This window comes from Lithobates pipiens, unplaced genomic scaffold, assembly GCF_037356315.1.
Source record: "Lithobates pipiens isolate NorthernLeopardFrog02 unplaced genomic scaffold, aLitPip1_a1.2 Scaffold_73, whole genome shotgun sequence".
Lineage (NCBI taxonomy): Eukaryota > Metazoa > Chordata > Amphibia > Anura > Ranidae > Lithobates > Lithobates pipiens.
Genome location: NW_027507896.1, coordinates 1,238,341 through 1,263,303, shown reverse-complemented (window position 1 = coordinate 1,263,303; position 24,963 = coordinate 1,238,341). Strand labels below are relative to the sequence as shown.

General features: G+C 52.4%; 1 protein-coding gene across 1 annotated transcript in view; it reads left to right on the top strand.

Moving 5' to 3' along the window:
* LOC143959408 (disks large homolog 4-like) overlaps window positions 1-24,963 on the top strand; it is a gene marked incomplete in the record, with an annotated part of 327,564 nt that overhangs the window by 237,891 nt on the left and 64,710 nt on the right. The window contains 3 exon segments of the mRNA XM_077468048.1: window positions 12,397-12,450; window positions 23,304-23,354; window positions 23,442-23,566. Coding sequence (XP_077324174.1) covers window positions 12,397-12,450; window positions 23,304-23,354; window positions 23,442-23,566 — 230 coding nt within the window.

The window sequence follows — 24,963 nt, the reverse complement described above, 5'->3', positions numbered from 1 at the left end:
TTCAAGAGGCCTGAAGATACGAAACCCGGAAGCTAGACCTGGTGAAGACGGGTGCGACGTGTGCGCCAGAGGGAGCTGTGACAGCGCTGCACTGGAGGGCTCCATTCGTAGGTAAGTCTGTCATAATGGACTAGTATGCAGAGCACTCTCCACAAGATTTCGGAGGGGTCTGAGGTAGGGCTGCAGCTAACGATTGTTTTCATGATTGATTAGTGCGCCCATTTGTGGGGTCAGGTAGTCATTTTGGAGGAGAAGAACCTGGCTTAACATCAGCATTCCAATTCCTCCCAATGGTGTCCAGTAGGATTGGGATTGTGTTGGTAGATGAGGAAAACTCTAGCCAGTAAGGAGAACAATAATAACCTTATTCATGTATGACCTCAAACGTGGCCAACGTGTCTCAGGGAATTAGGACTGCCCCACGTCAGGACTTTGCCAGTCTTGGATTTGTTGGTCATGGGAACCCAGACAGGTGTTGAGTTGGGTTGAGGTCAGGGCTCTAAACAGGACACTGAGCAAACAAGTAGGACAAAACTCTGGATAGCCGCACACTGGGAAAAAGACTTGAAATCCCATCTTTAATTGACACAACGTGGGTCATATCAAAACAAGATCAAAAAATACACAGCAAAAGGAATAACAGGGTACAGGAAAATATCGTGATTTTGTTTTGATGTGACCCACGTTGTTCCAATTAAAGATGGGATTTCAAGTCTTCTTTCCAGTGTGCGGCTATCCAGCTTTTTTGCTCAGTGTGTGTGTAATGGTCAGCACCTGGGGCTCATCAATAGGAGACAGAGCTTCAGTCCTCGAGGATTACCTTGGAGCGGTGGTTCATCCTTTCTAAACAGGACACTCGAGTCTCTCCACACCAAACCATGGTCACACCGTGTCTTTATGAAGCTGGTTTTGTATTCGGGGGGGGGGGGCACAGTCATGCTTTGTACACGGGGGGCACAGTCATGCTGGAACAGAAAAGGGTCTTCAAACTGTTACAAGAAGGTTGGAAGAGCACAATTATCCACCATGTCTTTGTATGATGGAGGATCACCGGGACCCTTCACTGGAGACACCTGAACTAATCTGGGAGGGGGGTTCACCGACCTATAGTATATCCATCAAGATGGATAGCCTATAACCATTCGAGGGTAAAGTTGTTTAATCATGAGCTTGCAAGGAGAGGGCTGATGTTGGATGAGAAGACCTGGCTCACTGTTGGTGTTCCAATCCATCCCAAAGGTTTTGAGTAGGTTTGAGGTCCAGGGCTCTGTGCGGGACACTCGAGTTCCCCCACACCAAACTGGTCACATCGTGTCTTTATGGAGCTGGCTGGCTTTGTAAACCAGTTGCACAGTCAGGGGCGGATTGGGCCAGGGGCAATTACCCCCTGGGCCGCGCTGATGTCCTGTAAAAAAAGGCTGCACCCATTGGTGGAACTACCACGTTCGCAAAAAGGTCACACTTGTGACTGGGCCCCGGTGTTCGTCACTGGCGGGGGACCCCAAGCAGTGTTGCCAGTGAAAAAAAGGGCACATTTCTGCTGTCTGTAAACAGCCCTACACTGCTGTCCATCAGCAGCCCTAGCAGGTCGCCACTGGTAAGGTCCACGAAGGGGGGTGTGGGGGGGAGGGGAGAAGAAGCTCAGAGACAAGTGTGTGCAGTGACGATATGGGGCTTGGTGCCTTTCCTTTTAAAAGTGAATGCAAAGAGGGTGTGTGGGGGAGAGGAGAACCAAAGGCAATTATGGGAGGTTCTGTAGGGCAATCACTCAGTCTCTCTCTCTCTGAGGGGTGGGGTCACTGATGTAAGGGGCAAGTGGAGACCCTAAGGTAAGGGGGGGGCACTGATATAAAAGTCCCCCTTATATCAGTGTCCTCACTCCCCTCTTACATCAGTGAACCCCTTTACCTTGATGTATTCACTTTGCAGACTCTGGTGTAAAGGGGAACTCTGATGTAAGAACCCCTCTTACATCAAAATCAACTGAACAGTGCAAGGGGAAACTTTTCAGACTCGGAGGTAAGGAGGAACTTCGCAAACTCTTATGTAAGGGGTGGCTCTGGTGACCAGAGAACCTCTTACATCAGTTTCCCCCTAACACCACTTTCTGCAACAGTCTCCCTTGCATCCGAGTTAACAGAGTTCCCCTTTACATCAGGGTCCATAGAGCTCCCCTTTACATCTGGGTCCATAGAGTTCCCCTTTACATCAGGGTCCACAGAGTTCCCCTTTACATCAGGGTCCACAGAGCTCCCCTTTACATCTGGGTCCACAGAGTTCCCCTTTACATCAGGGTCCACAGAGCTCCCCTTTACATCTGGGTCCATAGAGTTCCCCTTTACATCAGGGTCCACAGAGCTTCCCTTTACATCTGGGTCCACAGAGTTCCCCTTTACATCAGAGTCCACAGAGCTTCCCTTTACATCTGGGTCCATAGAGTTCCCCTTTACATCAGGGTCCACAGAGCTTCCCTTTACATCTGGGTCCATAGAGTTCCCCTTTACATCAGGGTCCACAGAGTTCCCCTTTACATCAGGGTCCACAGAGTTCCCCTTTACATCAGGGTCCACAGAGTTCCCCTTTACATCAGGGTCCACAGAGCTTCCCTTTACATCTGGGTCCATAGAGTTCCCCTTTACATCAGGGTCCACAGAGCTTCCCTTTACATCTGGGTCCATAGAGTTCCCCTTTACATCAGGGTCCACAGAGTTCCCCTTTACATCTGGGTCCATAGAGTTCCCCTTTACATCAGGGTCCACAGAGTTCCCCTTTACATCAGGGTCCACAGAGTTCCCCTTTACATCAGAGTCCACAGAGTTCCCCCCTTTTACTCTAAGGCAAACCCTGTGGGCTCTGATGTATTGTAAAGGGGAAGTTTGATGTAAAAGGGGACTCTGGGAACTCTGATGTAAGAGGGATTCTAATGTACTTAAAGGGCAAGAAGGGGCCCCCTGCAGAACACGTGAAAGGGTCCCACTGAAGGACCATAGTAAAAAGTGTCCCACAATTGGAGTAAAGGTCCCTGGGCTCAGAGGGACAGGCCCAGGACTTGGTCGGAGGGGCCTTTCATGGTTTTTTGTGGCAGGGTACTGAAGGTTCTAGTTACGCCTCTGGCCACACCGCTTCCACTGCAGACATGCCTAAAGGCTTCCTGGTGAAGAGGAGTAAAAAGTCCCCACTGGTGTCCTACCGAGTGCGGGATGAGGAGAAGAGCTCAGGCTGCCCTCCCCGGGCATGGATGGTGTACGCTGTGTCCAAGCAGAGGCCGGCTCCGTGCCCCACTGGAGGCTCTTCTCCCCCGACCGAGCTGCCCCGGTTCCCACCTCCGGCCACCCCCCGCCGGCCAGTTTGGGAACCCGGAGTTGATGCAGAAGGCGCTGTCCAGCCCGACCCGCCTGGTGGGAAGAGAGAGTACCTGGAGTGGAGCTTCAGCCTGGAATGGGGGTCATTTCGCTGCACCATGGGCCTCTGGGTTGTACTTGTCCCCTGGGCTAAAAGTTGCCAGTCAGCCCCAGGGCACAGACTTCACCAAACTGTTACCACAAGACTGGAGAAGCTCTTGCTTACAATGACTTTGTATGATGGAGTATTCCCAGGACCCTTCACTAGAGACACCTGAATCCCATCATTTGGTGGGCGGGGGGGGGGGGGGGGATGCATATGTTTGACAATGTAGGTTACCTCAATATGTTCCCTGCATACCAGAGGAAATTTTATATCAGGCTGACACAAGTTGGATGAAAGTCTAGCCCAGTGCGGAGCTTTGGGTCAGCGTGTAAATCTCCGTGCAAAGATGTTGAGTGTTTCAGTAATTCACACACCTCCGATGAGAGGAAGAGGAACGACTTTCCATATCTTCTCCGTCCATCCGACTCCTCCATCTTTACAATTATATGCTCACCATCGCATACTACTAACTCATGAGAATACTATTACAGATACTATGCTGAGACTTCTAATCCTCTGCACTCCATACAACACTTCGGAGCCCAGAAACCTAGAATTGTGATGCAGCAAAAGTCCAAGTGGTCCATCCAGTCCCCCATCTTTTACATTTTTGGATTTATTTACTGTAGTTTGGAATCATTGTGCTTCTAACCCGTCTACCTGTTACCCAATATATAAAATCAAAGCCTGAATAGGGAAGGATTCAAACCTGTCAGTTTACTTGTTGCCATGTGTGTTCCTTTATCTTTTCTTCATTGTTTTGTATGTTCCTATCACTTTCAATGGTCAGCAGAACAAAAAGTGAGAGAGAGAGGGGGCACAGGCGGAACATAACAGGGTGAAACACTTCCACACTCCGTCTAAAACGAATAAAAGGTTTGGCTTTAGATGTACTTAAAGGTGCATTCCTGGCCCCCGGGAGCTGATCTCCAAGGTGGCAGCCCTGACCGAGCCCAGGGACGTGCTTGGTGCACGTGGTGTGTGCGTTCTTTTCTGTCAGTGTTTATATTAATGGAAATACTGGCCGATACATACAAGAGAACATCAACAATGCCCAACAGATCCCACCATCTCCAACATCACCCCCAATGCTCGTACATACAAGAGAACATCAACAATGCCCAACAGATCCCATCATCTCCAACATCACCCCCAATGCTGGTCCATACAAGAGAACATGAACAATGTCCAACAGATCCCACCATCTCCAACATCATCCCCAATGCTGATACATACAAGAGAACATCAACAATGCCCAACAGATCCCACCATCTCCAACATCATCCCCAATGCTGATACATACAAGAGAACATCAACAATGCCCAACAGATCCCACCATCTCCAACATCATCCCCAATGCTGATACATACAAGAGAACATCAACAATGCCCAACAGATCCCACCATCTCCAACATCATCCCCAATGCTGATACATACAAGAGAACATCAACAATGCCCAACAGATCCCACCATCTCCAACATCATCCCCAATGCTGATACATACAAGAGAACATCAACAATGCCCAACAGATCCCACCATCTCCAACATCATCCCCAATGCTGATACATACAAGAGAACATCAACAATGCCTAACAGATCCCATCATCTCCAACATCATCCCCAATGCTGATACATACAAGAGAACATGAACAATGCCCAACAGATCCCATCATCTCCAACATCATCCCCAATGCTGATACATACAAGAGAACATCAACAATGCCCAACAGATCCCACCATCTCCAACATCATCCCCAATGCTGATACATACAAGAGAACATCAACAATGCCCAACAGATCCCACCATCTCCAACATCATCCCCAATGCTGATACATACAAGAGAACATCAACAATGCCCAACAGATCCCACCATCTCCAACATCATCCCCAATGCTGATACATACAAGAGAACATCAACAATGCCCAACAGATCCCACCATCTCCAACATCATCCCCAATGCTGATACATACAAGAGAACATCAACAATGCCCAACAGATCCCACCATCTCCAACATCATCCCCAATGCTGATACATACAAGAGAACATCAACAATGCCCAACAGATCCCACCATCTCCAACATCATCCCCAATGCTGGTACATACAAGAGAACATCAACAATGCCTAACAGATCCCATCATCTCCAACATCATCCCCAATGCTGATACATACAAGAGAACATGAACAATGCCCAACAGATCCCATCATCTCCAACATCACCCCCAATGCTGATACATACAAGAGAACATGAACAATGCCCAACAGATCCCACCATCTCCAACATCACCCCCAATGCTGGTACATACAAGAGAACATCAACAATGCCTAACAGATCCCATCATCTCCAACATCACCCCCAATGCTGGTACATACAAGAGAACATCAACAATGCCCAACAGATCCCACCATCTCCAACATCACCCCCAATGCTGGTCCATACAAGAGAACATGAACAATGCCTAACAGATCCCACCATCTCCAACATCACCCCCAATGCTGGTCCATACAAGAGAACATCAACAATGCCCAACAGATCCCACCATCTCCAACATCATCCCCAATGCTGGTCCATACAAGAGAACATCAACAATGCCCAACAGATCCCACCATCTCCAACATCATCCCCAATGCTGATACATACAAGAGAACATCAACAATGCCTAACAGATCCCATCATCTCCAACATCATCCCCAATGCTGATATAATGCCTAACAGATCCCTCATCCCATCTTCTCCAACATCATCCCCAATGCTGGTACATACAAGAGAACATGAACAATGCCTAACAGATCCCACCATCTCCAACATCATCCCCAATGCTGGTACATACAAGAGAACATGAACAATGCCTAACAGATCCCATCATCTCCAACATCATCCCCAATGCTGATACATACAAGAGAACATCAACAATGCCCAACAGATCCCATCATCTCCAACATCATCCCCAATGCTGATACATACAAGAGAACATGAACAATGCCCAACAGATCCCACCATCTCCAACATCATCCCCAATGCTGGTCCATACAAGAGAACATGAACAATGCCTAACAGATCCCACCATCTCCAACATCATCCCCAATGCTGGTCCATACAAGAGAACATGAACAATGCCCAACAGATCCCACCATCTCCAACATCTTCCCCAATGCTGATACATACAAGAGAACATGAACAATGCCTAACAGATCCCACCATCTCCAGCATCACCCCCAATGCTGGTCCATACAAGAGAACATGAACAATGCCTAACAGATCCCACCATCTCCAACATCATCCCCAATGCTGGTCCATACAAGAGAACATGAACAATGCCCAACAGATCCGACCATCTCCAACATCATCCCCAATGCTGATACATACAAGAGAACATCAACAATGCCTAACAGATCCCATCATCTCCAACATCATCCTCAATGCTGGTCCATACAAGAGAACATCAATAATGCCTAACAGATCCCACCATCTCCAACATCATCCTCAATGCTGATACATACAAGAGAACATCAACAATGCCCAACAGATCCCACCATCTCCAACATCATCCCCAATGCTGATACATACAAGAGAACATCAACAATGCCCAACAGATCCCACCATCTCCAACATCATCCCCAATGCTGGTACATACAAGAGAACATCAACAATGCCTAACAGATCCCACCATCTCCAACATCATCCTCAATGCTGATACATACAAGAGAACATGAACAATGCCCAACAGATCCCTCATCCCATCTTCTCCAACATCTTCCCCAATACTGGTCCATACAAGAGAACATGAACAATGCCTAACAGATCCCACCATCTCCAGCATCACCCCCAATGCTGGTCCATACAAGAGAACATGAACAATGCCTAACAGATCCCATCATCTCCAACATCATCCTCAATGCTGGTCCATACAAGAGAACATGAACAATGCCTAACAGATCCCACCATCTCCAACATCATCCCCAATGCTGGTACATACAAGAGAACATGAACAATGCCCAACAGATCCCACCATCTCCAACATCATCCCCAATGCTGATACATACAAGAGAACATGAACAATGCCTAACAGATCCCATCATCTCCAACATCATCCCCAATGCTGGTACATACAAGAGAACATGAACAATGCCCAACAGATCCCACCATCTCCAACATCATCCCCAATGCTGATACATACAAGAGAACATGAACAGTGCCCAACAGATCCCTCATCCCATCTTCTCCAACATCATCCTCAATGCTGATACATACAAGAGAACATGAACAATGCCTAACAGATCCCACCATCTCCAGCATCACCCCCAATGCTGGTCCATACAAGAGAACATGAACAATGCCTAACAGATCCCACCATCTCCAACATCATCCCCAATGCTGGTCCATACAAGAGAACATGAACAATGCCCAACAGATCCCACCATCTCCAACATCATCCCCAATGCTGGTCCATACAAGAGAACATCAACAATGCCTAACAGATCCCATCATCTCCAACATCATCCTCAATGCTGGTCCATACAAGAGAACATCAATAATGCCTAACAGATCCCACCATCTCCAACATCATCCCCAATGCTGATACATACAAGAGAACATGAACAATGCCCAACAGATCCCACCATCTCCAACATCATCCTCAATCCTGGTACATACAAGAGAACATCAACAATGCCTAACAGATCCCACCATCTCCAACATCATCCCCAATGCTGATACATACAAGAGAACATGAACAATGCCCAACAGATCCCACCATCTCCAACATCATCCTCAATCCTGGTACATACAAGAGAACATCAACAATGCCTAACAGATCCCACCATCTCCAACATCATCCCCAATGCTGGTCCATACAAGAGAACATGAACAATGCCCAACAGATCCCTCATCCCATCTTCTCCAACATCATCCCCAATGCTGATACATACAAGAGAACATGAACAATGCCCAACAGATCCCACCATCTCCAACATCTTCCCCAATGCTGGTCCATACAAGAGAACATGAACAATGCCCAACAGATCCCACCATCTCCAACATCATCCCCAATGCTGGTCCATACAAGAGAACATCAACAATGCCTAACAGATCCCACCATCTCCAGCATCACCCCAATGCTGGTCCATACAAGAGAACATGAACAATGCCTAACAGATCCCACCATCTCCAACATCATCCCCAATGCTGGTCCATACAAGAGAACATGAACAATGCCCAACAGATCCCACCATCTCCAACATCATCCCCAATGCTGGTCCATACAAGAGAACATCAACAATGCCTAACAGATCCCACCATCCCCAATGCTGATACATACAAGAGAACATGAACAGTGCCCAACAGATCCCTCATCCCATCTTCTCCAACATCATCCTCAATGCTGATACATACAAGAGAACATGAACAATGCCTAAGGCCGCGTACACACGCGCGGACTGTTGGCCCAACTTTGTCCGTCCAACAGTTTGAGCGAATAGTCCGCTCAAACTTAGCATGGACGGACATGGCCACACACGACGAACGAACAGTTTGCTGAAACCGTGCGCGATGACGTGAACGGCACGTACGACGGGACGCAAAATACGACGTCCTATACACTGCATTATAACTTTCGGCTTGAAAATCCTTTCTGAGCATGCGCGGAACTTAGTTTGACGAACAAGCCTACACACGGGCGGACTGTTCGTTGAAACAAGGTTTCAGCGGACAGTTTTTCGGAATTTCCGTAAAACCTTGTCCGTCCAACTGTCCGCTGAAACTGTCCGCTGAAAGCCCACACACGAGCGGACTGTCCGCCCAAACACTGTTCAGCGGACAAGGTTGGGCCAACAGTCCGCGCGTGTGTACGCGGCCTAACAGATCCCACCATCTCCAACATCATCCCCAATGCTGGTATATACAAGAGAACATCAACAATGCCCAACAGATCCCACCATCTCCAACATCATCCTCAATCCTGGTACATACAAGAGAACATGAACAGTGCCCAACAGATCCCTCATCCCATCTTCTCCAACATTATCCCCAATGCTGGTACATACAAGAGAACATCAACAATGCCTAACAGATCCCACCATCTCCAACATCATCCCCAATGCTGGTACATACAAGAGAACATCAACAATGCCCAACAGATCCCATCATCTCCAATGCTGATACATACAAGAGAACATGAACAGTGCCCAACAGATCCCTCATCCCATCTTCTCCAACATCATCCTCAATGCTGATACATACAAGAGAACATGAACAATGCCTAACAGATCCCACCATCTCCAACATCATCCCCAATGCTGATACATACAAGAGAACATCAACAATGCCCAACAGATCCCTCATCCCATCTTCTCCAACATCATCCTCAATGCTGATACATACAAGAGAACATCAACAATGCCCAACAGATCCCACCATCTCCAACATCATCCCCAATGCTGGTACATACAAGAGAACATCAACAATGCCCAACAGATCCCATCATCTCCAACATCACCCCCAATGCTGATACATACAAGAGAACATCAACAATGCCTAACAGATCCCACCATCTCCAACATCACCCCCAATGCTGATATATACAAGAGAACATCAACAATGCCCAACAGATCCCTCATCCCATCTTCTCCAACATCATCCTCAATGCTGATACATACAAGAGAACATCAACAATGCCCAACAGATCCCTCATCCCATCTTCTCCAACATCATCCTCAATGCTGATACATACAAGAGAACATCAACAATGCCTAACAGATCCCACCATCTCCAACATCACCCCCAATGCTGATACATACAAGAGAACATGAACAGTGCCCAACAGATCCCACCATCTCCAACATCTTCCCCAGTGCTGGTCCATACAAGAGAACATGAACAATGCCTAACAGATCCCTCATCTCCAACATCATCCTCAATGCTGGTACATACAAGAGAACATCAACAATGCCCAACAGATCCCATCATCTCCAACATCATCCTCAATGCTGGTACATACAAGAGAACATCAACAATGCCCAACAGATCCCATCATCTCCAACATCATCCCCAATGCTGGTCCATACAAGAGAACATGAACAATGCCCAACAGATCCCTCATCCCATCTTCTCCAACATCATCCCCAATGCTGATACATACAAGAGAACATGAACAATGCCCAACAGATCCCACCATCTCCAACATCTTCCCCAATGCTGATACATACAAGAGAACATCAACAATGCCTAACAGATCCCACCATCTCCAACATCACCCCCAATGCTGATACATACAAGAGAACATGAACAGTGCCCAACAGATCCCTCATCCCATCTTCTCCAACATCATCCTCAATGCTGATACATACAAGAGAACATGAACAATGCCCAACAGATCCCATCATCTCCAACATCATCCCCAATGCTGATACATACAAGAGAACATCAACAATGCCTAACAGATCCCACCATCTCCAACATCACCCCCAATGCTGATACATACAAGAGAACATGAACAGTGCCCAACAGATCCCTCATCCCATCTTCTCCAACATCATCCCCAATGCTGGTACATACAAGAGAACATGAATAGTGCCCAACAGATCCCTCATCCCATCTTCTCCAACATCATCCTCAATGCTGGTACATACAAGAGAACATGAACAATGCCCAACAGATCCCATCATCTCCAACATCACCCCCAATGCTGGTACATACAAGAGAACATGAACAATGCCCAACAGATCCCTCATCCCATCTTCTCCAACATCATCCCCAATGCTGATACATACAAGAGAACATGAACAATGCCCAACAGATCCCATCATCTCCAACATCATCCCCAATGCTGGTCCATACAAGAGAACATGAACAATGCCCAACAGATCCCACCATCTCCAACATCATCCCCAATGCTGATACATACAAGAGAACATGAACAATGCCCAACAGATCCCATCATCTCCAACATCATCCCCAATGCTGGTACATACAAGAGAACATGAACAATGCCCAACAGATCCCATCATCTCCAACATCATCCCCAATGCTGGTCCATACAAGAGAACATGAACAATGCCCAACAGATCCCACCATCTCCAACATCATCCCCAATGCTGGTACATACAAGAGAACATGAACAATGCCCAACAGATCCCATCATCTCCAACATCACCCCCAATGCTGGTACATACAAGAGAACATGAACAATGCCTAACAGATCCCACCATCTCCAACATCATCCCCAATGCTGATACATACAAGAGAACATGAACAATGCCCAACAGATCCCTCATCCCATCTTCTCCAACATCATCCCCAATGCTGGTACATACAAGAGAACATCAACAATGCCCAACAGATCCCACCATCTCCAACATCATTCCCAATGCTGGTACATACAAGAGAACATGAACAATGCCTAACAGATCCCACCATCTCCAGCATCATCCCCAATGCTGATACATACAAGAGAACATGAACAATGCCCAACAGATCCCACCATCTCCAACATCATCCCCAATGCTGATACATACAAGAGAACATGAACAATGCCCAACAGATCCCACCATCTCCAACATCATCCCCAATGCTGATACATACAAGAGAACATGAACAATGCCCAACAGATCCCACCATCTCCAACATCATCCCCAATGCTGGTCCATACAAGAGAACATGAACAATGCCCAACAGATCCCATCATCTCCAACATCATCCCCAATGCTGGTACATACAAGAGAACATCAACAATGCCCAACAGATCCCATTCCAACATTGAGGACAGCATACAGATGTAGATGTGGAGTCACATTTCAGAGGCTGTTCTTGCCAAAACCAAAAAAGTTCCTTGGGGTTCACAAACTATTTCTCACATGTACTGTATATATAAACGATATGCTAAGTTTCTGAAAGCTGAGCTGTGATTGTTCATTTCAGAACATAATTAATGTATTTTCTTTTCTTCCACAGGCCAGTTCCCCTCCTGTGATTGTAAATACTGACACACTCGAAGCACCAGCATACGTAAGTAATGTCTGTTCCTCCTCCAGCATCCCAATACTGACCTACCTACCATGAGAACCCCCCCCCCCCATGAGGCTATCCTTCCCACTGCAGGGTGACAGAAGAGAGCTAGGAGTCTACCCTCCTCCTCCTGCAGGGTGACAGAAGAGAGCTAGGAGTCTACCCTCCTCCTCCTGCAGGGTGACAGAAGAGAGCTAGGAGTCTACCCTCCTCCTCCTGCAGGGGGACAGAAGAGAGCTAGGAGTCTGTCCTCCTCCTCCTGCAGGGTGACAGAAGAGAGCTAGGAGTCTGCCCTCCTCCTCCTGTAGGGTGACAGAAGAGGGCTAGGAGTCTACCCTCCTCCTCCTGCAGGGGGACAGAAGAGAGCTAGGAGTCTACCCTCCTCCTCCTGCAGGGGGACAGAAGAGGGCTAGGAGTCTACCCTCCTCCTCCTGCAGGGTGACAGAAGAGAGCTAGGAGTCTACCCTCCTCCTCCTGCAGGGGGACAGAAGAGAGCTAGGAGTCTACCCTCCTCCTCCTGCAGGGGGACAGAAGAGAGCTAGGAGTCTACCCTCCTCCTCCTGCAGGGGGACAGAAGAGAGCTAGGAGTCTACCCTCCTCCTCCTGCAGGGGGACAGAAGAGAGCTAGGAGTCTATCCTCCTCCTCCTGCAGGGTGACAGAAGAGAGCTAGGAGTCTGCCCTCCTCCTCCTGTAGGGTGACAGAAGAGGGCTAGGAGTCTGCCCTCCTCCTCCTGTAGGGTGACAGAAGAGGGCTAGGAGTCTACCCTCCTCCTGCAGGGTGACAGAAGAGAGCTAGGAGTCTACCCTCCTCCTCCTGCAGGGTGACAGAAGAGAGCTAGGAGTCTGCCCTCCTCCTCCTGTAGGGTGACAGAAGAGAGCTAGGAGTCTGCCCTCCTCCTCCTGTAGGGTGACAGAAGAGGGCTAGGAGTCTGTCCTCCTCCTCCTGTAGGGTGACAGAAGAGAGCTAGGAGTCTGCCCTCCTCCTCCTGTAGGGTGACAGAAGAGGGCTAGGAGTCTACCCTCCTCCTGCAGGGTGACAGAAGAGAGCTAGGAGTCTACCCTCCTCCTCCTGCAGGGTGACAGAAGAGAGCTAGGAGTCTGCCCTCCTCCTCCTGCAGGGTGACACAGTGACAGAAGAGGGCTATGAGTCTATCCTCCTCCTCCTGCAGGGTGACAGAAGAGAGCTAGGAGTCTGTCCTCCTCCTCCTGCAGGGTGACTCTGTGACAAAAGAGGGCTATGAGTCTGTCCTCCTCCTCCTGCAGGGTGACAGAAGAGGGCTAGGAGTCTACCCTCCTCCTGCAGGGTGAGAGAAGAGAGCTAGGAGTCTACCCTCCTCCTCCTGTAGGGTGACAGAAGAGGGCTAGGAGTCTACCCTACTTCTCCTGCAGGGTGACAGAAGAGAGCTAGGAGTCTACCCTCCTCCTCCTGTAGGGTGACAGAAGAGGGCTAGGAGTCTACCCTCCTCCTCCTGCAGGGTGACACAGTGACAGAAGAGGGCTATGAGTCTATCCTCCTCCTCCTGCAGGGTGACAGAAGAGAGCTAGGAGTCTACCCTCCTCCTCCTGCAGGGGGACAGAAGAGAGCTAGGAGTCTACCCTCCTCCTCCTGCAGGGTGACAGAAGAGGGCTAGGAGTATACCCTCCTCCTCCTGTAGGGTGACAGAAGAGAGCTAGGAGTCTACCCTCCTCCTCCTGCAGGGTGACAGAAGAGAGCTAGGAGTCTGCCCTCCTCCTCCTGTAGGGTGACAGAAGAGGGCTAGGAGTCTACCCTCCTCCTGCAGGGTGACAGAAGAGAGCTAGGAGTCTACCCTCCTCCTCCTGCAGGGTGACAGAAGAGAGCTAGGAGTCTACCCTCCTCCTCCTGCAGGGTGACAGAAGAGGGCTAGGAGTCTACCCTCCTCCTCCTGCAGGGGGACAGAAGAGAGCTAGGAGTCTACCCTCCTCCTCCTGCAGGGGGACAGAAGAGAGCTAGGAGTCTATCCTCCTCCTCCTGCAGGGTGACAGAAGAGAGCTAGGAGTCTGTCCTCCTCCTCCTGTAGGGTGACAGAAGAGGGCTAGGAGTCTACCCTCCTCCTGCAGGGTGACAGAAGAGAGCTAGGAGTCTACCCTCCTCCTCCTGCAGGGTGACAGAAGAGAGCTAGGAGTCTGCCCTCCTCCTCCTGTAGGGTGACAGAAGAGAGCTAGGAGTCTACCCTCCTCCTCCTGCAGGGGGACAGAAGAGAGCTAGGAGTCTATCCTCCTCCTCCTGCAGGGTGACAGAAGAGAGCTAGGAGTCTACCCTCCTCCTCCTGTAGGGTGACAGAAGAGGGCTAGGAGTCTACCCTCCTCCTGCAGGGTGACAGAAGAGAGCTAGGAGTCTACCCTCCTCCTCCTGCAGGGTGACAGAAGAGAGCTAGGAGTCTATCCTCCTCCTCCTGTAGGGTGACAGAAGAGAGCTAGGAGTCTGCCCTCCTCCTCCTGTAGGGTGACAGAAGAGGGCTAGGAGTCTACCCTCCTCCTGCAGGGTGACAGAAGAGAGCTAGGAGTCTACCCTCCTCCTCCTGCAGGGTGACAGAAGAGAGCTAGGAGTCTGCCCTCCTCCTCCTGTAGGGTGACAGAAGAGAGCTAGGAGTCTGCCCTCCTCCTCCTGTAGGGTGACAGAAGAGGGCTAGGAGTCTACCCTCCTCCTGCAGGGTGACAGAAGAGAGCTAGGAGTCTGCCCTCCTCCTCCTGTAGGGTGACAGAAGAGAGCTAGGAGTCTGCCCTCCTCCTCCTGTAGGGTGACAGAAGAGGGCTAGGAGTCTACCCTCCTCCTGCAGGGTGACAGAAGAGAGCTAGGAGTCTACCCTCCTCCTCCTGCAGGGTGACAGAAGAGAGCTAGGAGTCTGCCCTCCTCCTCCTGCAGGGTGACACAGTGACAGAAGAGGGCTATGAGTCTATCCTCCTCCTCCTGCAGGGTGACAGAAGAGAGCTAGGAGTCTGTCCTCCTCCTCCTGCAGGGTGACTCTGTGACAAAAGAGGGCTATGAGTCTGTCCTCCTCCTCCTGCAGGGTGACAGAAGAGAGCTAGGAGTCTACCCTCCTCCTCCTGCAGGGTGACAGAAGAGGGCTAGGAGTCTACCCTCCTCCTGCAGGGTGAGAGAAGAGAGCTAGGAGTCTGTCCTCCTCCTCCTGTAGGGTGACAGAAGAGGGCTAGGAGTCTACCCTCCTCCTGCAGGGTGACAGAAGAGAGCTAGGAGTCTACCCTCCTCCTCCTGCAGGGTGACAGAAGAGAGCTAGGAGTCTGCCCTCCTCCTCCTGCAGGGTGACACAGTGACAGAAGAGGGCTATGAGTCTATCCTCCTCCTCCTGCAGGGTGACAGAAGAGAGCTAGGAGTCTGTCCTCCTCCTCCTGCAGGGTGACTCTGTGACAAAAGAGGGCTATGAGTCTGTCCTCCTCCTCCTGCAGGGTGACAGAAGAGAGCTAGGAGTCTACCCTCCTCCTCCTGCAGGGTGACAGAAGAGGGCTAGGAGTCTACCCTCCTCCTGCAGGGTGAGAGAAGAGAGCTAGGAGTCTACCCTCCTCCTCCTGTAGGGTGACAGAAGAGGGCTAGGAGTCTACCCTACTTCTCCTGCAGGGTGACAGAAGAGAGCTAGGAGTCTACCCTCCTCCTCCTGTAGGGTGACAGAAGAGGGCTAGGAGTCTACCCTCCTCCTCCTGCAGGGTGACACAGTGACAGAAGAGGGCTATGAGTCTATCCTCCTCCTCCTGCAGGGTGACAGAAGAGAGCTAGGAGTCTACCCTCCTCCTCCTGCAGGGGGACAGAAGAGAGCTAGGAGTCTACCCTCCTCCTCCTGCAGGGTGACAGAAGAGGGCTAGGAGTATACCCTCCTCCTCCTGTAGGGTGACAGAAGAGAGCTAGGAGTCTACCCTCCTCCTCCTGCAGGGTGACAGAAGAGAGCTAGGAGTCTGCCCTCCTCCTCCTGTAGGGTGACAGAAGAGGGCTAGGAGTCTACCCTCCTCCTGCAGGGTGACAGAAGAGAGCTAGGAGTCTACCCTCCTCCTCCTGCAGGGTGACAGAAGAGAGCTAGGAGTCTACCCTCCTCCTCCTGCAGGGTGACAGAAGAGGGCTAGGAGTCTACCCTCCTCCTCCTGCAGGGGGACAGAAGAGAGCTAGGAGTCTACCCTCCTCCTCCTGCAGGGGGACAGAAGAGAGCTAGGAGTCTATCCTCCTCCTCCTGCAGGGTGACAGAAGAGAGCTAGGAGTCTGCCCTCCTCCTCCTGTAGGGTGACAGAAGAGGGCTAGGAGTCTACCCTCCTCCTGCAGGGTGACAGAAGAGAGCTAGGAGTCTACCCTCCTCCTCCTGCAGGGTGACAGAAGAGAGCTAGGAGTCTGCCCTCCTCCTCCTGTAGGGTGACAGAAGAGAGCTAGGAGTCTGCCCTCCTCCTCCTGTAGGGTGACAGAAGAGAGCTAGGAGTCTGCCCTCCTCCTCCTGTAGGGTGACAGAAGAGGGCTAGGAGTCTACCCTCCTCCTGCAGGGTGACAGAAGAGAGCTAGGAGTCTGCCCTCCTCCTCCTGTAGGGTGACAGAAGAGAGCTAGGAGTCTGCCCTCCTCCTCCTGTAGGGTGACAGAAGAGGGCTAGGAGTCTACCCTCCTCCTGCAGGGTGACAGAAGAGAGCTAGGAGTCTACCCTCCTCCTCCTGCAGGGTGACAGAAGAGAGCTAGGAGTCTGCCCTCCTCCTCCTGCAGGGTGACACAGTGACAGAAGAGGGCTATGAGTCTATCCTCCTCCTCCTGCAGGGTGACAGAAGAGAGCTAGGAGTCTGTCCTCCTCCTCCTGCAGGGTGACTCTGTGACAAAAGAGGGCTATGAGTCTGTCCTCCTCCTCCTGCAGGGTGACAGAAGAGAGCTAGGAGTCTACCCTCCTCCTCCTGCAGGGTGACAGAAGAGGGCTAGGAGTCTACCCTCCTCCTGCAGGGTGAGAGAAGAGAGCTAGGAGTCTGTCCTCCTCCTCCTGTAGGGTGACAGAAGAGGGCTAGGAGTCTACCCTACTCCTCCTGCAGGGTGACAGAAGAGAGCTAGGAGTCTACCCTCCTCCTCCTGTAGGGTGACAGAAGAGGGCTAGGAGTCTACCCTCCTCCTCCTGCAGGGTGACACAGTGACAGAAGAGGGCTATGAGTCTATCCTCCTCCTCCTGCAGGGTGACAGAAGAGAGCTAGGAGTCTGTCCTCCTCCTCCTGCAGGGTGACTCTGTGACAAAAGAGGGCTAGGAGTCTACCCTCCTCCTCCTGCAGGGTGACACAGTGACAGAAGAGGGCTATGAGTCTGTCCTCCTCCTCCTGCAGGGTGACAGAAGAGAGCTAGGAGTCTACCCTCCTCCTCCTGCAGGGTGACAGAAGAGGGCTAGGAGTCTACCCTCCTCCTGCAGGGTGAGAGAAGAGAGCTAGGAGTCTACCCTCCTCCTCCTGCAGGGTGACAGAAGAGGGCTAGGAGTCTACCCTCCTCCTGCAGGGTGAGAGAAGAGAGCTAGGAGTCTGCCCTCCTCCTCCTGTAGGGTGACAGAAGAGGGCTAGGAGTCTACCCTACTCCTCCTGCAGGGTGACAGAAGAGAGCTAGGAGTCTACCCTCCTCCTCCTGTAGGGTGACAGAAGAGAGCTAGGAGTCTGTCCTCCTCCTCCTGCAGGGTGACTCTGTGACAGAAGAGGGCTATGAGTCTGTCCTCCTCCTCCTGCAGGGTGACAGAAGAGAGCTAGGAGTCTGTCCTCCTCCTCCTGCAGGGTGACTCTGTGACAGAAGAGGGCTATGAGTCTGTCCTCCTCCTCCTGCAGGGTGACAGAAGAGAGCTAGGAGTCTACCCTCCTCCTCCTGCAGGGTGACACAGTGACAGAAGGGGTCTACGAGTCTGTCCCCCCCTCCTCCTCCTCCTGCAGGGTGACAAGAGAGCTATGAGTCTGTCCTCCTCCTCCTCCTCCTGCAGGGTGACACGGTGACAGAAGGGGTCTAAGAGTCTGTCCTCCCCCTCCTGCAGGGTGGCATGGAAGAGGGCTATGAGTCTGTCCTCCTCCTCCTGTATTGTGACAGAAGAGAGCTAGGAGTCTACCCTCCTCCTCCTGCAGGGTGACAGAAGAGAGCTAGGAGTCTACCCTCCTCCTCCTGCAGGGTGACAGAAGAGAGCTAGGAGTCTACCCTCCTCCTCCTGCAGGGTGAGAGAAGAGAGCTAGGAGTCTGTCCTCCTCCTCCTGCAGGGTGACTCTGTGACAGAAGAGGGCTATGAGTCTGTCCTCCTCCTCCTGCAGGGTGACAGAAGAGAGCTAGGAGTCTACCCTCCTCCTCCTGCAGGGTGACACAGTGACAGAAGGGGTCTACGAGTCTGTCCCCCCCTCCTCCTCCTCCTGCAGGGTGACAGAAGAGAGCTAGGAGTCTACCCTCCTCCTCCTGCAGGGTGACAGAAGAGAGCTAGGAGTCTACCCTCCTCCTCCTGCAGGGTGACAGAAGAGAGCTAGGAGTCTACCCTCCTCCTCCTCCTGCAGGGTGAGAGAAGAGAGCTAGGAGTCTGTCCTCCTCCTCCTGCAGGGTGACACAGTGACAGAAGAGGGCTATGAGTCTATCCTCCTCCTCCTGCAGGGTGACACAGTGACAGAAGAGGGCTATGAGTCTATCCTCCTCCTCCTGCAGGGTGACAGAAGAGAGCTAGGAGTCTACCCTCCTCCTCCTGCAGGGTGACAGAAGAGAGCTAGGAGTCTACCCTCCTCCTCCTGCAGGTTGAGAGAAGAGAGCTAGGAGTCTGTCCTCCTCCTCCTGCAGGGTGACACGGTGACAGAAAGGGTCTACGAGTCTGCCCCCCCTCCTCCTCCTCCTGCAGGGTGACAAGAGAGCTATGAGTCTGCCCTCCTCCTCCTCCTGCAGGGTGACACAGTGACAGAAGGAGTCTAAGAGTCTGTCCTCCCCCTCCTGCAGGGTGGCATGGAAGAGGGCTATGAGTCTGTCCTCCTCCTCCTGTAGGGTGACATGGAAGAGGGCCATGAATCTGTCCTCCTTCTCCTCCTGTAGGGTGGCATGGAAGAGGGCTACGAGTCTGTCCTTCTCCTCCTGTAGGGTGGCATGGAAGAGGGCCATGAGTCTGTCCTCCTCCTGCAGGATGGCATGGAAGAGGGCTACGAGTTTGTCCTTCTCCTCCTGTAGGGTGGCATGGAAGAGGGCCATGAGTCTGTCCTCCTCCTGCAGGATGGCATGGAAGAGGGCCATGAGTCTGTCCTCCTCCTCCTGTAGGGTGGCATGGAAGAGGGCCATGAGTCTGTCCTCCTCCTCCTGCAGGATGGCATGGAAGAGGGCCAGGAGTCTTTCCTCCTCCTGCAGGATGGCATGGAAGAGGGCCAGGAGTCTTTCCTCCTCCTCCTGCAGGGTGGCATGGAAGAGGGCCATGAGTCTGTCCTCCACCTCCTGTAGGGTGGCATGGAAGAGGGCCATGAGTCTGTCCTCCTCCTCCTGCAGGATGGCATGGAAGAGGGCCAGGAGTCTTTCCTCCTCCTGCAGGATGGCATGGAAGAGGGCCAGGAGTCTTTCCTCCTCCTCCTGCAGGGTGACACGGTGACAGAAGGGGTCTAAGAGTCTGTCCTCCCCCTCCTGCAGGGTGGCATGGAAGAGGGCTATGAGTCTGTCCTCCTCCTCCTGTAGGGTGACAGAAGAGAGCTAGGAGTCTACCCTCCTCCTCCTGCAGGGTGACAGAAGAGAGCTAGGAGTCTATCCTCCTCCTCCTGCAGGGTGACAGAAGAGAGCTAGGAGTCTACCCTCCTCCTCCTGCAGGGTGACAGAAGAGAGCTAGGAGTCTACCCTCCTCCTCCTGCAGGGTGACAGAAGAGAGCTAGGAGTCTACCCTCCTCCTCCTCCTGCAGGGTGAGAGAAGAGAGCTAGGAGTCTGTCCTCCTCCTCCTGCAGGGTGACACAGTGACAGAAGAGGGCTATGAGTCTATCCTCCTCCTCCTGCAGGGTGACAGAAGAGAGCTAGGAGTCTACCCTCCTCCTCCTGCAGGGTGACAGAAGAGAGCTAGGAGTCTACCCTCCTCCTCCTGCAGGTTGAGAGAAGAGAGCTAGGAGTCTGTCCTCCTCCTCCTGCAGGGTGACACAGTGACAGAAGAGAGCTATGAGTCTATCCTCCTCCTCCTGCAGGGTGACAGAAGAGAGCTAGGAGTCTACCCTCCTCCTCCTGCAGGGTGACAGAAGAGAGCTAGGAGTCTACCCTCCTCCTCCTGCAGGTTGAGAGAAGAGAGCTAGGAGTCTGTCCTCCTCCTCCTGCAGGGTGACACGGTGACAGAAAGGGTCTACGAGTCTGTCCCCCCTCCTCCTCCTCCTGCAGGGTGACAAGAGAGCTATGAGTCTGCCCTCCTCCTCCTCCTGCAGGGTGACACAGTGACAGAAGGAGTCTAAGAGTCTGTCCTCCCCCTCCTGCAGGGTGGCATGGAAGAGGGCTATGAGTCTGTCCTCCTCCTGTAGGGTGACATGGAAGAGGGCCATGAATCTGTCCTCCTTCTCCTCCTGTAGGGTGGCATGGAAGAGGGCTACGAGTCTGTCCTTCTCCTGTAGGGTGGCATGGAAAAGGGCCATGAGTCTGTCCTCCTCCTGCTGCAGGGTGGCATGGAAGAGGGCTACGAGTCTGTCCTCCTCCTCCTGTAGGGTGGCATGGAAGAGGGCTATGAGTCTGTCCTCCTCCTCCTGTAGGGTGACATGGAAGAGGGCCATGAATCTGTCCTCCTTCTCCTCCTGTAGGGTGGCATGGAAGAGGGCTACGAGTCTGTCCTTCTCCTCCTGTAGGGTGGCATGGAAAAGGGCCATGAGTCTGTCCTCCTCCTGCTGCAGGGTGGCATGGAAGAGGGCTACGAGTCTGTCCTTCTCCTGTAGGGTGGCATGGAAGAGGGCTACGAGTCTGTCCTCCTCCTGCTGCAGGGTGGCATGGAAGAGGGCTACGAGTCTGTCCTTCTCCTCCTGTAGGGTGGCATGGAAGAGGGCTATGAGTCTGTCCTCCTCCTCCTGTAGGGTGACATGGAAGAGGGCCATGAATCTGTCCTCCTTCTCCTCCTGTAGGGTGGCATGGAAGAGGGCTACGAGTCTGTCCTTCTCCTCCTGTAGGGTGGCATGGAAAAGGGCCATGAGTCTGTCCTCCTCCTGCTGCAGGGTGGCATGGAAGAGGGCTACGAGTCTGTCCTTCTCCTCCTGTAGGGTGGCATGGAAGAGGGCTATGAGTCTGTCCTCCTCCTCCTGTAGGGTGACATGGAAGAGGGCCATGAATCTGTCCTCCTTCTCCTCCTGTAGGGTGGCATGGAAGAGGGCTACGAGTCTGTCCTTCTCCTCCTGCAGGGTGGCATGGAAGAGGGCTACGAGTCTGTCCTTCTCCTCCTGTAGGGTGGCATGGAAGAGGGCTATGAGTCTGTCCTCCTCCTCCTGTAGGGTGACATGGAAGAGGGCCATGAATCTGTCCTCCTTCTCCTCCTGTAGGGTGGCATGGAAGAGGGCTACGAGTCTGTCCTTCTCCTCCTGTAGGGTGGCATGGAAGAGGGCCATGAGTCTGTCCTCCTCCTGCTGCAGGGTGGCATGGAAGAGGGCTAGGAGTCTGTCCTTCTCCTCCTGTAGGGTGGCATGGAAGAGGGCCATGAGTCTGTCCTCCTCCTGCAGGATGGCATGGAAGAGGGCTACGAGTCTGTCCTTCTCCTCCTGTAGGGTGGCATGGAAGAGGGCCATGAGTCTGTCCTCCTCCTGCAGGATGGCATGGAAGAGGGCCATGAGTCTGTCCTCCTCCTCCTGTAGGGTGGCATGGAAGAGGGCCATGAGTCTGTCCTCCTCCTCCTGCAGGATGGCATGGAAGAGGGCCAGGAGTCTTTCCTCCTCCTGCAGGATGGCATGGAAGAGGGCCATGAGTCTGTCCTCCTCCTCCTGCAGGATGGCATGGAAGAGGGCCAGGAGTCTTTCCTCCTCCTGCAGGATGGCATGGAAGAGGGCCAGGAGTCTTTCCTCCTCCTCCTGCAGGGTGGCATGGAAGAGGGCCATGAGTCTGTCCTCCACCTCCTGTAGGGTGGCATGGAAGAGGGCCAGGAGTCTTTCCTCCTCCTCCTCCTGCAGGGTGGCATGGAAGAGGGCCATGAGTCTGTCCTCCACCTCCTGTAGGGTGGCATGGAAGAGGGCCAGGAGTCTTTCCTCCTCCTCCTGCAGGGTGGCATGGAAAAGGGCCATGAGTCTGTCCTCCACCTCCTGTAGGGTGGCATGGAAGAGGGCCAGGAGTCTTTCCTCCTCCTCCTGCAGGGTGGCATGGAAGAGGGCTAGGAGTCTGTCCTCCTCCTCCTGTAGGGTGGCATGGAAGAGGGCCAGGAGTCTTTCCTCCTCCTCCTGCAGGGTGGCATGGAAGAGGGCCAGGAGTCTTTCCTCCCCCTCCTGCAGGGTGGCATGGAAGAGGGCTAGGAGTCTGTCCTCCTCCTCCTGCAGGGTGGCATGGAAGAGGGCTAGGAGTCTGTCCTCCTCCTCTTGCAGGGTGGCATGGAAGAGGGCCATGAGTCTGTCCTCCACCTCCTGTAGGGTGGCATGGAAGAGGGCTAGGAGTCTGTCCTCCTCCTCCTGCAGGGTGGCATGGAAGAGGGCTAGGAGTCTGTCCTCCTCCTCCTGTAGGGTGGCATGGAAGAGGGCCAGGAGTCTTTCCTCCTCCTCCTGCAGGGTGGCATGGAAGAGGGCTAGGAGTCTGTCCTCCTCCTCCTGTAGGGTGGCATGGAAGAGGGCTAGGAGTCTTTCCTCCTCCTCCTGCAGGGTGGCATGGAAGAGGGCTAGGAGTCTGTCTTCCTCCTTCTGAAGGGTGACACAGATGCTCTTTGGGGTGATTCTCTAGTAATGGTTTCCATGTTTTCTCTCTTTAGGTGAATGGTACAGAAGCAGAAATGGAATATGAAGAGATCACACTGGAGAGGGTGAGGTTCTGGCCCGTCTGTCCCTCTTGGAGCCATTCCTCGCCTCTCTAGCACTCCTTCCTTACCTGTTTGTATTCCTGTTACCAGGGTAACTCAGGATTGGGGTTCAGCATTGCAGGGGGCACAGATAACCCACATGTAGGAGATGACCCCAGTATCTTCATCACAAAGATCATCCCGGGTGGAGCAGCGGCTCAGGATGGCAGGCTCAGGTAAGTGGTTGGTATAAAGAGGGGAGAAGTACACAGCCAGGTGGGAGGGTATTTTGAGTGCATTATCTATTTGTAAGTTAAGGATGACGTACCAGGTGGGGGAATTCATTGTTTAGCCCTCTTTGGGAGAGGAGGTTATTAAAAATGGCTTTCCACATACAGGATATTGCACTAAACCTGTAGGTAACAAAGGAAGAACCTTCACTAAGTGGAAGAGTGGGTTTGATAATACAGCTGGCAGCACCTCTCCAACCAAGACAGGGCCTCCAACCAAGACAGGGCCTCCAACCAAGACTAGGCCTCCAACCAAGACTAGGCCTCCAACCAAGACTGGGCCTCCAACAAAGACAGGGCCTCCAACCAAGACTGGGCCTCCAACCAAGACTAGGCCTCCAACCAAGACTGGGCCTCCAACAAAGACAGGGCCTCCAACCAAGACTGGGCCTCCAACCAAGACAGGGCCTCCAACCAAGACAGGGCCTCCAACCAAGACTGGGACTCCAACCAAGACTGGGCCTCCAACAAAGACAGGGCCTCCAACCAAGACTGGGCCTCCAACCAAGACAGGGCCTCCAACCAAGACTGGGACTCCAACCAAGACTGGGCCTCCAACCAAGACTGGACCTCCAACCAAGACTGGGCCTCCAACCAAGACTGGGCCTCCAACCAAGACAGGGACTCCAACCAAGACTGGGCCTCCAACCAAGACAGGGCCTCCAACCAAGACAAGGCCTCCAACCAATACTGGCCCTCCAACCAAGACAGGGCCTCCAACCAAGACAGGGCCTCCAACCAAGACAGGGACTCCAACCAAGACTGGGCCTCCAACCAAGACAGGTCCTCCAACCAAGACAGGGCCTCCAACCAAGACAGGGCCTCCAACCAAGACAGGTCCTCCAACCAAGACAGGGACTCCAACCAAGACAGGGACTCCAACCAAGACAGGGCCTCCAACCAATACTGGGCCTCCAACCAAGACAGGGCCTCCAACCAATACTGGACCTCCAACCAAGACAGGGCCTCCAACCAAGACAGGGACTCCAACCAAGACAGGGCCTCCAACCAAGACTGGGACTCCAACCAAGACAGGGCCTCCAACCAAGACTGGAACTCCAACCAAGACAGGGACTCCAACCAAGACAGGGAGAGGGGGGGAGATCCTCCAACTGTTGTCCAACAGAGCTTCTCACAGGCAGGAACTTGGGTATGGCACTGGAACACAGAGTCAGTCTATCTACTTGGCTCTTCAGTTCCTCCATAATAGTTTATAATAGTCTCTTCTGGTCCAGGATTTAGCCACATGGACAGGACATGTGGCCGAGACTTACTCTCTCCCACCTCCTCCTTTTGGGGCCAACAACCAGGGGCAGGAAGTGCACACATAATATGTTTAAAGG